The sequence below is a fragment of the Vicia villosa genome, linkage group LG3 (assembly GCF_029867415.1).
Source record: "Vicia villosa cultivar HV-30 ecotype Madison, WI linkage group LG3, Vvil1.0, whole genome shotgun sequence".
NCBI classification, from domain to species: Eukaryota; Viridiplantae; Streptophyta; class Magnoliopsida; order Fabales; family Fabaceae; genus Vicia; species Vicia villosa.
Genome location: NC_081182.1, coordinates 24,387,264 through 24,404,175, shown reverse-complemented (window position 1 = coordinate 24,404,175; position 16,912 = coordinate 24,387,264). Strand labels below are relative to the sequence as shown.

Here is a 16,912-nt window from a genome sequence, read left to right as displayed (position 1 = left end):
TGTCAGAAGATCATCCAGACTCATCTCTGGTCATTCAGAAGATGTCATTCTTGGAAAGAAGGATGATCCAATCAGAACAAGAGCATTCCTTAAGAACAATGCAGACTGTCAATTAGGTCTTGTATCTTTGATCGAGCCAACTTCTGTTGATCATGCTCTAGAAGATCCAGACTGGATAATTGCTATGCAAGAAGAATTAAATCAGTTTACAAGGAATGATGTTTGGGATCTTGTTCCTAGACCAGATGGATTCAATATAATCGGCACAAAATGGGTCTTCAGAAACAAGCTCAGTGAGAAAGGCGAAGTGGTAAGGAACAAAGCCAGACTGGTGGCTCAGGGTTATAGTCAGCAAGAAGGGATTGATTATACAGAAACCTTTGCACCAGTGGCCAGGTTAGAATCTATTCGTCTATTAATTTCATTTGCCACTCAACATAACATCACTCTTTATCAGATGGATGTTAAAAGTGCCTTCTTAAATGGTTATATAGATGAAGAAGTTTATGTCCATCAACCTCCTGGTTTTGAAGACTCTATGTCTCCTAATCATGTTTTTAAACTCAAGAAATCATTGTATGGATTGAAACAGGCTCCCAGAGCTTGGTATGAACGCTTAAGTTCTTTCCTTCTGGATAATGGTTTCACTAGAGGAAAAGTGGACACTACTCTCTTTTGTAAAACCTTTAAAAGGGATATTTTAATTTGTCAAATATATGTAGATGATATTATTTTTGGAACATCTAATGCTACACTTGGAAAGGAGTTTGCTGAGTCTATCCAGGCTGAGTTTGAAATGAGCATGATGGGAGAACTCAAGTATTTCCTTGGAATACAAATAAATCAAACATCAGAAGGAACGTATGTTCACCAAACCAAGTATGTGAAGGAACTTCTGAAGAAGTTTAATCTTCTAGACTGCAAAGAAGCCAAAACTCCTATGCATCCAACATGCATTCTAGGTAAGGATGAGGTAAGTAAGAAGGTAGATCAGAAGTTATACAGAGGTATGATTGGATCTCTTCTATATTTGACTGCTTCTAGACCTGACATTCTGTTCAGTGTTTGTTTGTGTGCTAGATTCCAATCAGATCCTAGAGAATCTCATTTAACTGCTGTTAAGAGAATTCTAAGGTATCTGAAAGGTACTACTAATGTTGGCTTAGTTTACAGAAAATCTAAAGAATACAACTTAGTAGGATTCTGCGATGCTGACTATGCTGGAGACAGAATTGAAAGAAAAAGTACTTCAGGAAGTTGCCAATTTCTTGGAAGTCATTTGATCTCTTGGTATAGCAAGAAGCAAGCAACTATTGCACTATCAACATTAGAAGCAGAATATGTCGCTGCTGCTGGTTGTAGTACACAGATGCTCTGGATGAAGAGTCAGTTAGAAGATTATCAGATATTTGAGAGTAACATTCCTATATTCTGTGATAATACTTCTGCTATATGTTTATCTAAGAATCCCATTCTTCATTCAAAAGCTAAACATATTGAGATTAAACATCATTTCATAAGGGACTATGTTCAGAAGGGTGTTATATCTTTAAACTTTGTTGATACAGACCATCAATGGGCTGATATCTTTACAAAACCCCTGGCTGAAGATAGGTTTAAGTTCATTCTGAAGAACATCAGTATGGATTTATGCCCAGAATGAGAAGATGAGAAGTTCTTATGTATGAGTATCTTCTGAAATGAAAATGGATTATTTTTTTTATATCAGAAGTTCTGATTGAAATCTTTTAGAAATTATGATTCGGTTATTACTAACGTTTCATTGTCTAAGTTGATTCAGAACCTCTTTTAAAGCAAAACAGCTGTTACGTTTTTATCTCGGGATGGTAAACCTGTCGTTACTATTCATGGATAAACGTGCGTGCAGTTGAAGGGACGCCGACCATAGGTAACTGTGCTAGTCACCTCATTCGTCTTTATTACCTCTCCTCACGTCACGTAACAATAAATGCTTTTCATCATTCGTTTCATTTTATTTTCTTTTAAATACTCTTCAAACTCTTCTCTTTCCCTCTCATCTCTCTCTATCTCTTTGCATTCCTCATCAAGTTTTTCTCTCTCTCTTTTCGTCTCTTGCTCAAACAAATTTTAAAAAAAAAAAAAAAAAAAAAAAAATATCCTAGCTCAAACCTAGCGTTCACCCTAAGCCTGTTGAAGATCTATGACTCAAAGGCGACAGATCTCTGCATATCTCGGGATGGCTCTCCTAATACCTCTCAAGTCAGACCTCTTCTTTGATGTTGTTATCAACTTTCACCCAAAGACAGAAGACTTTCTTGAGTTATGGGAGGAGGTTAAGAATGATATTCTTAACTTCTATGTTAAGGGAAAGCCCCGTTTGCAACATTAGCTCTCTGTCTGTGAACTGTCCCTCTCTTCCTCTTTGGTCACTTGGATCTCTCCTACAGTGGAGGTTCTAGTCTGGAAGACAAGAGTCCACAGGGATTCTTGATGGGTTGACACCGAGCGTGTCCTGCTAGGGTGCTGTTTTTAATCTTTGTAGTCATTTCCTCTTGGGATGACTTTTTATGTATTTGCTAGGAATGTTTCTCATCTTGTTAAACATAGGAACCTTTTGTAATATCTTTTGATTATAAATGAAAAAGTTTCTTTGCTTTTACATTCCAGTGTTTTTATTTGTCGTTTTATGCATCTGAATCTTTTGAAATATTCTTTTTGATGTTATGACAAAAAGGGGGAGAAGATAAATGATAAATGATTTGATTAATCTATCAGTTGCTGGGTAAAGCTCCCACACATTCACTAACAAGAACTGCAAGTTCTATATGGTTTAAGTGTTTTGCAGGTATAAAGAACTGAAGAGAATCTTCAAAGCAAACACAAGAAGCAAAACCATGGAAACTGAAGCAAGCTGAGTGCTGTCAAGCTTCAGAAATCAGAAGCAAGAAAGAAGAATGAATCAGAAGCACTGATAATAGAATTTGATCTATATTCGTCTATTTGTTCTGACAAAATTCTATTTGCTCTGATACATATAATGTTATGGCTCTGATACATATAATGTGTTCGAATATACACCTTATGTTCTAACTCGTTCATGCTGACTTTTTTGTCGTTTAGTTTTTTGTTCTGTAACATTTCAGGATGTAGAGATGCTCTGATGATGCTCTGGTACATTCAACAATGTTCTGATACAAATCTAGCATGAAGTGATGTTGGTAGAAATTCAAGCTCTGAAGCTATCCGAGGGAAGCAGAAATCAGAAGCTGTGAATGTTCTAAAGATCCAGAAAACTCAAGTTCTGAAGCTGTCCTAAATGGAAGCAGAAATCAGAAGCTGTGAATGTTCAGAAGATCAAAGAAATTCAAGTTCTGAAGCTGTCCTGAATGGAAGCAGAAATCAGAAGCTGTGAATGTTCAGAAGATCAAAGAAATTCAAGTTCTGAAGCTGTCCTAGATGGAAGCAGGAATCAGAAGCTGTGAGTGTTCTAGGGATCTAAAGAAATTCTAGTTCTGAAGCTGTCCTATGGAAGCAGAAGTCAGAAGCTATGAATTCTCTGAAGACAGAAGCTTATATGATCGTCTCTACCGAAATAATCAGGAAGTCTTTTATTAAAGTTCTTCGAGTATTTATTTCAGGGGGAGATTATTTATCTCAGGGGGAGATTGTTAATCTCAGGGGGAGACATATTCATATGCTTATGCTATAGCTGTGTAATTTGTCTTTTGCCGTCTGTTCTTTCTGATCGCAAATTCATATCATTTATATATGTTTTTGTCATCATCAAAAAGGGGGAGATTGTTAGAACAAGATTTGTTCTGATCAATTATCTTAGTTTTGATGATAACAATAATATGAATTTTGCTTAAGATAATATGGTACTCTAATCCAATGCAATTTCCCTTTCAGGAAATATATATAAGAGTACGCATAATTCAGCGCTCAGAAGCTTTGTCTCAAAGGGTTCAGAATGCAACATCAGAACATGGTCTGGCAAGACATCAGAAGATGGTCGAAGCAGAATCAGAACATGGGTCTATGGAAGCATCAGAAGAACAAGAGAACAGAAGCACTGAAGTTCTGATGGTATCACGCTCAGAAGCACTTCAAGGTCAGAAGATCAGAAGATGCTATGCACCAAGCTGTTTGACTCTGATGATATTCAAACGTTGTATTCACAAACATCAGATCAGAAGGAAGTACAAGTGGCAAGCTACGCTGACTGACAAAAGGAACGTTAAAAGCTATTCTAGGCTACGTCAGTAGACACAGCGTGAACAAGGCTCGAGGTAGTTGACAAAAGCGTATAACATTAAATGCGATGCTGTACGGAACACGCAAAGCATTAAATGCATTCAACGGTCATCTTCTCCAACGCCTATAAATATGAAGTTCTGATGAGAAGCAAGGTTGACGATTTTTAACGATCCTGAACAAAACAACGCTTATTCAACTTGCTGAAACTCTGTTCAAATCTAAACTCAGAATCTTCATCTTCATCAAAGCTCACTACATTGCTTTTGTAATATATTAGTGAGATTAAGCTTAAACGATTAAGAGAAATATCACAGTTGTGATTATCGCTTTTAAGAAGCATTTGTAATACTCTTAGAATTACATTAAGTTGTAAGTAACTAGAGTGATCGTGTGGATCAGAATACTCTAGGAAGTCTTAGGAGTGAACTAAGCAGATTGTAACTAGAGTGATCGTGTGGATCAGTATACTCTAGAAAAGTCTTAGAGGGTATCTAAGCAGTTGTTCCTGGAGTGATCAGTGTGTGATCAGTAGACTCTGGAAGACTTAGTTGCTGACTAAGTGGAGAACCATTGTAATCCGTGCGATTAGTGGATTAAATCCTCAGTTGAGGTAAATCATCTCTGCGGGGGTGGACTGGAGTAGTTTAGTTAACAACGAACCAGGATAAAAATAACTGTGCAATTTATTTTTATCTGTCAAGTTTTTAATGCTACACTTATTCAAACCCCCCCTTTTAAGTGTTTTTCTATCCTTCATATATATATATATATATATATATATATATATATATATATATATATATATATATATATATATATATATATATATATATATATATATATATATATATATATATATATATATATATAGAGAGAGAGAGTCGTCTCAAGTTTTTTAAGACCCTGGATAGTTTAGTTATAGTTTGTCTATGGCAACACAAATAGATGCCCCATTTAATTTGACAAATAATATATGAGGCCCTATAAGGGTAGTTTAGTTATAGTTTGTCTATGGCAACACAAATAGAGGCCCCATTTAATCTGACAAATAATATATGAGACCCTATTTCCTTATAGTTTAACTTTGAAAATTTTGAGGCATATATATATATATATATATATATATATATATATATATATATATATATATATATATATATATATATATATATATATATAGTTTTACACGGTTCAATCATTCACTTCTATTGTGTTTGTGTTTGGAAAATACATTTCAAATCTAGAAGAAAACTTATTTATTTTTGGCACCTTAAAACACAAATCCATACAATTTTACATATTAAAACCTGAATTCCATAATCTTGCTCGTCTCCATAAAACTTCCAGAAAACTGACTTATAATAATTTCCTAATGCTTTTTTTATAACAATTTACCATGAAAATTAAATAGTTGTTTGACGTTAAAGTAAATTTCCTTTTTTTTTTCTCCACTCTCTAGAAGAAATAAGACTGTCCATCCATAGAATTTAGAAGTTGCCGATGGTCAATAATTATCAAATAACTTTATTTACGAATTTGACAAAAGAAAAAAATAATGCCGTAGAATGTTTGGCAACAAAATTATAATCTTCATGCAAAGAACATTGAGTATGTGGAAACATTTACTAATTTCTAGTTCACAAATGTCAACAGCTGTACTTCTAACTTTTTTTTTATGGAAGCTGTACTTCTAAGCCTATGTTTGGAGTTATGGAAAAATCACAGTGGAGACGCACGTTTTGTAAAAGATACCAATAGTAACTTCTAAAAATCACAGTGGAAGGGTGTGACACGTGAGGTGGCGGTGGCCCATTAGGTTTCCAAACATAGGCTAACTTAGTCAGATAATTTGTGTAGAATTATCGATAAATAGAGCCAATAAGCTACCTTAAATCTATGACTAGAACGCAAAGCTAAAGCTGAAATAATGTCTAAAGCAAATTTGTGAACCTCAGGCTTCACTGCCATTCGAATTAGCATTACTGTCCATTCCCCTGGCGCCAACTGCACCACGTCACGAATGTATTGAAAGCCTTTTCCAATCCTAGCGAGGATAGTACTCTCCTGAAATGTTCAGAAAAGAAAAACTTAAATATATACATTTGTCACCTTCCCCTCCCTCCTTTCTCTCATCCTACCAGACATAACAGACTCAACCCAACCAAAAAACCTTATCCTTCAGCATTGTCAGTGAGGGATATGGGTTCCGGGTTTAAACAACACTAAAAGAACGGTGCCTTATACTACCACCCCATCATCGGGTTCATGTACTTCACCCCACATTGCCATCAAGAACCTATCTACATGACACGGGAGCCATAAGAAACTTTGCATTGCCCTGGGTACACACACAGTTTTTTTTTAACAAAAGACAATACTAGTACCTCAAAGAGAAATATCCTCTGGTCTTGAGGCTTCCCATTTAATGCACAGTCAATCACTTCATCTTGTAGAAACACATCAGCTGCATCAACTATATCCCGGAGAAGGAAAAGACGCACTCTGTGACCCTTCTCTGATAATATGAATAACAAAAGATCTTCAGTCGAATCAACAACAGCATGCATGTCAAATAATTTCCAAACTGAAGGATTTGAGAACTTTTCAGGATTAGGGTCTCCAGTTAGCTCTGAGGCTTGTTCGGATATTGCTGCTACCTGAAACAAGAATGGCAGTCATACTATACTTAGTCCAAAGTTGCATAATAATTCTATCCAGAAGAATATTCAAATTTTATTGCAGAAACAAATGGGATTCGCATTTACAATGCACCATACTTGAGGGTTACTGATTATACATTTCTAAGAGCAAGCCCAGCTAAAAGAAGCTATGATACATCTTAGTGATCATAATTTATGTGCTTACTGTGTGGGTGTGTGGGTGGTTATATATGAAACACAAATGTTATGATATATACAACGCAAGTAGTTATATTTCAACTATGTGAATTTCAGTTTTAAATTGGTGAGCTTTCAAAAACTATTGGAGTCAACATTCCAGATAACAATTACACTGTGTCACTGAGTAGAAAAAGCCTAGATATATCATACCAGGCGCTCTAGCCGATTCCACCTTATCGAACCATTATTACGAATGACAAGTTCCCTCAAAATTCTTCTCATATCAGGACTTGGGTCTGCTATAAGTCTTCCAATAACAAAAGGATATGCACTCTCGATGACCTTAAAATCAGGATCCAGAGCTTTAGCTGTCCCTTCTAGTGATCCCAGTGCTCTTATAACCAGAGCATAGTCTGGTGGGAGGGAGAAGTTAAATTCATACATGATAGCATATAGTTGGTTCATGACTCCCTGAAATCCAAAGAAAGATTGAACTTTAAATGTGAAGTGGCATGATACCCTGAAATTGTACTTTAGATAGATATGAAAACAAGTGATGGTTGTTGGCGTTATGAGGAAAGCATCAATGAAATTTTATTAATTTAAAAAACAATTTCGAGGCTTTCAAGCCCAGCATGGAGAGATAATAAAGCAAGGCAGATTTTAGAGCACTGTTATATAGATGTCACCAGGCAGTAGGTAAATCATGAGTATCAAGTAGTCCCAAGTTGATTAGAAAAAGTTAAGGTTGGGTGAAGCAGAGATGTCTCTCTCAATTGTGTGGTTCTCTTAGTCCAATGTGATGATCCAACCAAGTGTTAAAGGCTCCACTGAAAGTCCCAATAGTGGCGTCAGAGCCCTGTTTGACTTGATGGGGGAGCCGGAGTAGTTTTTAGTGTTGGATCAAGGACATGGAGAGTCTCACACTTGAGAGAAAGAATGTTGTGATGTATCAAGTGTGAGTTAAAAGTCCCACATTAAATGGAAGAGTAGATGTTAAACATCATATAAATGAGAAGACTCATTCACATGATGAATTAAGGTTTTGGGCGAGGATTTGGGGTCTCTCTCTCTCTCACTTGTGTGATCGCTCTTAGTTCAAAGTGATGATTCAACCAAGTGTTAAAGGCTCCCCTTAAAGTCCCAACAAGTTGGGGGACTATTAAAAACCTAAAATAAATGACAAATGGTAGTTGTCTTGTCACATTTTTGTGTGCACTTGGTGGATTCACATGAATGAAATTATAATTTATTCAACTTAAATGAAAAAAATGTACAGCAGCATAGAAGAATAAGCCCTTTTCGTGTACAACCACTCCCCTCCTAAAAAATTGAAATTTAGTAAAATGCCTGAAAAGCCAATTAACTGAGTATCGCCCACTAGTCTCTCTACATATTTGAGGCCAACTGGCAACAGAGAGCGAGTATCGTCACACCTGTCTCTCTACATATTTGAGGCAAACTGGATACAAAGACCCATCTGTTGACCTCCAACAAGAGGCCAATAAGAGACTACTTATTACTTATCCCAGTGCAGGGTTTGCATCAAAGAGTTAACCTTTAAATTTCAGGCCTTCCTATCTCTATTGATAATCACAATAGAGAAGCATAATTTGTGCACAGCCAGTCCTTCCCAATGTAGTTCCTACCAAGCCTCTCAATTTACAATTGAGAAAATGCTCTGAACTATCTGCTTTGTGATATTAAAGCTGATGACCAAAATATAATACCAGCTACAGCTATTACCCAGCAAACAATTGATCCTTAGATGCAGATAAAATACAAACAAACCAGGAAATCTTGAGAAGCAAACAATTGATCCTTAGATGCAGATAAAATACAGACAAACCTGGAAATCTTGAGATTCACTAGTCCGATGACTCCTGTCAGAAAAGGATGCTTGCAGTGCATCAGAAACTAAATGTATATCAACCCCTTCAGGAATAAATCCCAAAGAAAGGAAGTCATTTGCCAAGCCCAGAGAGTCGCGATTAACAAAGTGCACAATCTGAAAGAGAGAGAGGAACTTAGTATTAGACACGGACAATTAGGGAAATTTGGGTATCTCAGCAAGGTGTTATATCACAGTACAGAGAGATTTCAAAATGAAATAATTAATATACAGACAATGAGAATTCAGGTACATTTCATCCTTGAGAATAAACTTATCAGATATCTGTATCCAATGAATAAAAGGATTTTTGTTAGGACCCAATACGAGAAGGTGTTTAAGTAATTAGTAGAGTGGCTAAGTAGAGTTAATTAGATTATTTATATGTGGCCCATTAGAGTGAAATAATAAAAGGCCCATTAGAGTGAAATAATAGAATGTTCTCTTTATTTATATATAAAGGGGAATTGTTAGAAGTCGGAAGGTATGAAGGGAATAACTTTCTTTTAGGGCCATAGTAGGATACCTCTTTGTGTTGTGTCCGCGATTTGCTCATGGAGTAGTTAGAGAAATCTTCTACTACTATTATTGTTCTATTAACAATAAAATACTACTATTTATCCATTGTTATATTTTCAGTAATGTTTACTTAATGTGGGGTTCCCATCAATTTTTTATATTTTCGAATATCATTGGCAACACAAACGAAATTCCCTCTAAATATGCATGAAATTTTCTTGGAAGTTAGACACATAGACCCTCTAAGAGAGATCATAAAAAATTTATTCCAAAATGCAAAAGAAGACGTAAAGTAGTCAAAATACAACACATGCATGGATCACAAATAGGAAGACCGTTCCTAAGTTGACATACATCACCCACATTAAATGTTAAACTCGTAGAAATAAGTATGAAGCCTCTTACGAGGAGAAAGAAACAACTCCGGTGTCAAATGTTGGTATGTCTATCATCCTTAATGCACATTGACCTTTTCAAACATTTTTTTCCATTGAGAAATTGCTATCAAATGTGGTGGAAAATATGTTGCACTAACTAATTTAAGTTACATCCATTAAAATTAGTAATGTTCAAACATTTCTCACCATTTGAATAAGTCCAATACGATAATGCCTAGGAATATCCCCCATCATTCCAAAGTCAAAATATGCAAGTGATCCATCATTTGTCGCAACAAGGTTTCCCGGATGAGGATCGGCATGAAAGTACCCATCCTCAAGCATTTGTCTCAGAGAGCAGTATAATCCCTACAAAATCATGAGAAAGATACTAGGACATCAATTGGTAGTACGTGAAGTTTTAAGTAAACATGCAGTTAATTATAGCCAAAAGAAAATGCATGGGCGCATTTAATAATTTTCATAAATATGTGTAAGCATACTAATTTAAATAAATACACGCACACTCAGACGAGCAAAGGCATGAAAGAGATATATCATGCATATAAACTGTTGTTAGCATGAGACCAAGAAAACTTGGGTGGCTTATACCTGGTCAATGAGTTCCCTTCTGTTCAAAGAAGCTTTACTCAAGCCTGTCTCATCTGTAAGTTTAATTCCATCTAACCACTCCATAGTCAGTATAGTGGTGCATGTATAGTCCCAGTATATTTTGGGAGCTTTGATTGATTTTGTTCTATTGTTTTTTATACTACCTCCGCCTGCATATGTGTGGCCCTGTTCATCAGCATATAACCAAAAGAAACACTAATCCAAATTGCATTCTAAAGAACTATGCATCATGTAAGTAAAGGGACAAAAATGTATGACACATTACAAATGCACATTGCCCTCTCATATTTGAGGACAATCATCAGTTCTGAATACCAGCAAGTTAGGGTTTTCGTATGTAAATTGCTCCAAAGCGGATATTAAAAAGATCAAGGAGAAAATGCTTCAAGTAAAATATGGTTAAGCATTGAGCATTTTGAATTTGGGATTACAAAATAGGGTTGAACACTTGAACTAGGCACATGCCAAAGGTACAATCAAAGAAAACAGCAAATGGAATTTTTGCCACAGATGTTGAACTTACTTGAAGATGAACAGTAGAGAGAAGCAAATCGCTCAGCATTTTTCCCCTCTAGGACATAATCAATTTCATCAAACATGTGCCTGACCTGTTGCATTAAATTACAATGAATAATATATAAAGTAATTGCAATGTAAACTGAAATATAACTGTCTCCATAGTAGTTGGCTGGTACAGTGATCATGCTTAGACACATCTGAAAATAAAACCATACTTTTTGAAGTGGGTTTCAAATATTATGTTAGGCTCTTTTGAAAGAACATAATAGCAAAAGGGAATTATTTGTCCCTATAGTTTTGTTGAACTAAAAGAAAGATACCCAGAGGAATATACTCCCCTCTCACTGGAATTTTCCAGTCAAACGACTAAGACAATCAGATAATAAAATCCCCCTCTCAAGAATATATATATATATATATATATATATATATATATATATATATATATATATATATATATATATATATATATATATATATATATATATATATATATATATATATATATATATTTCCTGAACAACTTAAGCCAGGAACTAACTAACTATACTAACAAACAACAGAAAGGATAACAGACTTACAAACTAACTATAGAATAGAGATAATTAATTTTTGTTTTTTCAATGATAAACTAACAAAGGCATAGCACGCTGCACAATATCAGCACTCCTAACATATTATTTAATCAATATTAGGTGAAAAATAGGTCACAATATCAGCACTCCTAACATATTATTTAATCAATATTAGGTGAAAAATAGGTCACGTACAAAGCAGATAAAGAGTTTGTGTGCTCTAAGGTAAAGGAACTCACCATTTCATTAACTGCAACTAGAAGATCTTTGCGAGCTTTCGCAAACCGTTTAAATTGGCCCCCAATCATATGGAATAGCAAAGCATCAAGGGTCAACGAAAGTGACATGCCAGGCCTCTGAACTTTAACAGCTACAAGTTCTCCAGAATGCAGGTGAGCTGCAACACTTGAAGCAACAAAAGTAAACACTTCAATCTTCCTCAAACATGTCCATATTACTCTGAAGTTCCAAATTTAAGAAGAGGCCGAACAAATATGCAAACAGAGTAAAATGCTATTACTTTTGCTGGTAACAAACCTTTATAAACCTGCCCTAACGATGCTGCTGCAATAGGTGCTGGGCTAATGTCACTAAAAATTTCATCAATAGGAGCACCAAGTTGGGTTTCAATAGATCTGATTGCAACATCAGTTGGAAATGGAGGTATTTGATCCTAGCATGAATAAAAGTTTATAAGTTTTCGTCAATACAAGATAACAAAAACAGAAGCACGGAAAAAGTCAATATATGCATCTACAGTGCTTGATTGATTTCACTGAAGTAAAATGGAAGAATCCAGTGTACCTGTAACTTAGCAAGTTCTTGACAGTATACTGTTGGTAATATGTCAGGTCTAGTGCTCAATGCCTGCCCGAGCTGTATTCATGTGCAGACTACGTCAAACAAAATAAACGTATTGATACATTCAATATAACAAGTATACTTTGTAATGATGATATGTGAAACCCATATTTAAGTGTTTTCAGAAAGAAAAAACAAAACCAAAACAGAACCTCGGAGAGTAATATAAAATAAAAAGGGGGTAACTATTGTTAGAGCTTAAGAACTGGAAACATGATTATTTTTTTTTTTTTTGAAGAACATGATTATTGATTTCTATGAGTAAAGGCAAAATAGATAAGGCAGGTGATTTATTTTGAAATAAAACAGATAAAAAAACATTTCATTCTATAAAATTATGGAAAGCCTTTGAAATGGTCAAGTTATTTTACATAAGGAACCAGACAAAAACTTACTTTAGAGTAATAATAAGTTTGTATGATAAAGAGAATAATGCTAATGAAAAGTGCATATACCAATACCAAGCTACAGCACGAACATCGTAGTATAAAAAAGAGTAAGGCAGGAAATGAAAGAAAAAGACATAACGAAACCAGAAACCAACATGAAATAACCTGTGAAAGAAACTTGCCTTAATGTAGAAAGGACCCAAGCGTATTAGAGTTTCACGAAACTGCAAAAAATTGTACTGATATCACTGTTCATTCCTGTCAGTTTTTTCACTAATAAGTATTAAAAAAATAAATATGCACTCTATTGCAGGAAGAATTGTCAGTGGAAGAAATATATGTGGTTTGTTAAATCTTGTAGGGCTTAAATACATGGTTGACACTTGAAGGCACGTTACAAGACACAATAGTCTTACATTGCCAACCCTTTACCAATATAATGCAGACACATTGTTGTAATTTTAATTTGAAAAATTGCACAATAGTTAAATTTATAGTCTTCGTTATTTGAGCTAGGCATTCTCAAAAAAATTTGTTTCCTTTCTTGACACTACTTAAGTCGACAAAGTTGACACTGTTTTTCTCAAGTGTAAGCATGGGAAAAAGTTGAGGATTTTCTCCCAAATCTGCCATGATTGCAAAGTGCACTGCACATATACAAGGAGGCAGGCAGAAAAATATGGGAAATTGAAGGGAGCAACCAGGTAGCAAGGAGTTAATCTTGCTGGTCCCAACCTGAGTGCTCAGCAATAACAATGACTTCATCTTAATCTTTCTCTGAAGAACCGTGGTGGTAATGAAGGATTAACCTCAAAACACTGCACAATTTGTGCCTTTGAATATTACCTTCTATTTGTTGCTTCTAATAGAGATGAAGCTACAGTGTGATATCAAGGAAAGAGAGTGAATTTCAAGAAGTCATGCCTCTCATTATCAGCTAATGAAACCATATTATAATTTGGAGTCATTGAGAAATAAGAAGAAAAGGTAACAGAAAGTGTATTTGCTCTTTCCATATTCAGTTCTAACTGATTGTATTGATTGGAAAGTTGGTTACAATAGTTTCTAACTGGTTGTATTTATAACAACCAGCTATAGCAGGTGATACAACTGACAACTGTCAGTAACACTAGATGCACTAGGCTAAACTAAGCTAAATCTCCTTATCTCTAAAAAAAGGTAAGTAAATGTACAGAGAATTTCAGAGAAAACTTGAGTCCAATCTTGACTATATTTTATAATGAATGCAATGAGAATAAAATTCAGTCTCTATACTTATAGAAGTCCAAATACAAGTGAAAGTGGTTTGCAATAACAAATTGTGACCAAAAATTTAACTACTAACTAGCAACTGAGTTTTAACAGAAAATTAGAGAAAGTATCTTGGGCAACAAGCTGCACATCATAACCAAACAAAACTAAGCTTAATTAACCTAGGGAACAAAAAACAGAAGTTAAAAAGAACCTTATGATCATATGAACAAACAATCATAACAGGATGAATACTCTGACAATTTTCAATTAAATTCACCGGGTATTAAAAGAATAAAAGGCCAGGCTGTTTATAAATACACACTGTGTTAAACTGACAAATTATCAAACATTAAGTGACCAGATTAAAACAGTGCGACAAAATAAGCACCCAGACAAATTCTTGAATGTCGAGAGAGAAGGACATGAAAATCTAAATCGAATTGGTACATTGATTTTATCTCAGAGAAACAGAAACTATAATTAACATCACTGTGAAAAAAAATACTTTTACCCTCAAGATTGACAACAAGAAGAACAAGCAAAGCCGCTTCTCACAAAGCAGAATTGGCAGTAAGGATTTATGATTTGATTCTATAATGCCGATATCATGAATTTTACGCGCTTGAAATTTTACTTAAGTGATACAAGTTGCTTTCGGACAATGACCTAAAAATAACATTATCACATCTATGTACTGAAACAGAGGACAAGTTAGTGTCCATGATAGACACCATTATCAATTCATTAATTCATAAGCACGAATAAAATTTGCATATTAGTTTGAGTTGATTCACACACTCAATTTGCTATTAACAATTCCATTGCCGTTTCGTTTGTTCCCCATTTCCCCTGCTAACAGGTTTCCATCTCCAATAAAAGAGGTTGCTTTGATAGTTTCTTTTGGTAGCATAACTGGTTTAAGCTCTCTACAATATCAAGGCAATTTACTGATGAATTTTTCATTTACATATTAAGGTTTTCAATTATTAAGGTTTTCAATTATTTAGTAACTGCAAATATGGAGTCGAGGTGTCTGCCTCTGGTAAATAGTGTACAAAATAAGGCTACCAATAATATACATGTGATGGATCAAACTCTTTCCTAGACCCTACCATAGTACTGAGTCAGAAGCTACACTGCCTATTTTTTACTCATGGCTAGTTCTCGATCAAATGCATAACAATGTATGTTTGTTTGTTAATTGCATATGCATAGGCTTATGGAAAGCATTGGCAACAGATAATCAATTACCTTAACCGCTCTTTTTTTTATGTCTTGAAGGAACAACTGCCACATAGTTAGCCTGAACACGTGAAATGAAATAATTGCAGCTCTGTACAAAGCCAAAAAGGGACCAAACCGGTATATAGCATTGAAACTTTTAGAGCTGTAAGTTCCAAGAGCAAGCCCAAATTTATCTTCCAGCGATTCCCTCCTCCTCCTTGCATAATCAGGAGACGGCGTTTCACCGTGAACACTCGTGAAACCGGTAGAATATCTGAGCCATAATCCACCACAAACAAAAAATTGAAGATCACAAAACATAACCTGAACAAAATTAGTTTATATTAATCAAATCAAGTGTATATATAAGGAAGTAAATTCACTCACGAATTTTGATGCAACAGCCAAGAAGGGGAACAGGAATTCAACTTTCTCAGATATTCAAGCGGTATGCATTTGCCTAAAATAATCTCAGTTGCACTCTCATGTCGTAATTCTACATGAAAAAACCATTCACACTCTAATGAGACCACAACAACAAGCTATAACCAAAATAGAAAACTAACCTAATAAACATTCAATTCAATCATTTCAACAAGTAAATTTTAACTGTAATCATCCAAAGGAAGTTGCGTAATTGCGTTTGAATCGCTGGAAATTTTCTAGGGTGCAATGATCAAATGAAACAAGCAAAGTATTTGAAAGCGATGAGATTGCTGAAAAAGTTAGGTGAAAGATTACTTGCGGAGATAGGAATGGCACCGGCGTGACGGTAGAGAGCGGCGAAGGCATTCCTCCTCATTGATGTGGGGAGCGAAGGAGCTCAGTGAAGCAGGGTGAAAGAAGGGGAAGCATGAGAAAACGATGCACACCAATTGTTTGAAAAAATGCTTAGTCGCGGCGGAGAAGCCATTGTTTCGATTCGATTGTATAGCGGTGGTTAGTAGTGTGAGAAGCTGAAAGCGGAGGAAACTGCCACGTCTAGTAGTGTAATGTGAAGCCACTTGGCAGTTGACGCCAATTTTCTTTGGAGAATGATCTCCAGAGTATATAGATTGAATTTATTATTGATTATTGATTAAACTAGTAGTAGAGTATATGGATTGAATTTATTATTGATTATTGATTAAACTAGTAGTATATGTTTTTTACTTTGGAAAATAGAGAAGAAATATTCTTACTCCAAGAATATGATATTAACCCTTACTTTAAATCTAAACAATTGATTCTTCTTAAAAGAATAATCAATAGTCTAGATTTGGAGTAAGAATATCTCTCCTCACAAAAATAATAATGCAAACTTATAAGAATAAAGAGAATTTAGGCTGCCACCCAAAATTTGAACCCGAAATATTAATATTTTTATAATATCAAAAATACCCCTGATAAAAAAAATAAAATGGTTTAACGGAATTTTTTATAGTTCATTTAAAATGTTTGATCGTTTATACAAGAGTTTTTATCGACAATTTCAAAATTTCTAGTAAAAACGCACACATTTCAAAATTGCTAGTAGAAATTTCCAGTAAAAGTACATACATTTTGAAATTGCTGATAAAAATTTCGTGAGTTTTTACCGGTATTTTTTCAA

General features: G+C 34.9%; 1 protein-coding gene across 1 annotated transcript; it reads right to left on the bottom strand.

Moving 5' to 3' along the window:
- Positions 1–5,807: 5,807 nt before the first annotated feature.
- Positions 5,808–16,382, bottom strand: LOC131660682 (uncharacterized). The gene is made up of 14 exons (XM_058929971.1): positions 16,063–16,382; positions 15,709–15,817; positions 15,349–15,595; positions 13,026–13,067; positions 12,398–12,469; positions 12,131–12,266; positions 11,833–11,990; positions 11,023–11,107; positions 10,479–10,648; positions 10,074–10,235; positions 8,929–9,087; positions 7,290–7,550; positions 6,624–6,896; positions 5,808–6,303 (listed from the first exon to the last, which is right to left on the bottom strand). The coding sequence occupies exons 1-14, from the start codon at positions 16,121–16,123 to the stop codon at positions 6,076–6,078; spliced, it is 2,163 nt and encodes a 720-aa protein (XP_058785954.1). The 5' UTR covers positions 16,124–16,382; the 3' UTR covers positions 5,808–6,075.
- Positions 16,383–16,912: the final 530 nt, after the last annotated feature.

Bases quoted from the DNA above. Each gene is read 5' to 3' on its own strand.
- LOC131660682 (XM_058929971.1), bottom strand. From the start codon at position 16,123: ATGAGGAGGAATGCCTTCGCCGCTCTCTACCGTCACGCCGGTGCCATT. The intron at 12,470-13,025 runs GCAAGTTTCTTT...ACATGAATACAG, and splicing joins TGGGTCCTTTCTACATTAAG to CTCGGGCAGGCATTGAGCAC. The intron at 7,551-8,928 runs GTTTGTCTGTAT...TTTGGATTTCAG, and splicing joins GTGAATCTCAAGATTTCCAG to GGAGTCATGAACCAACTATA.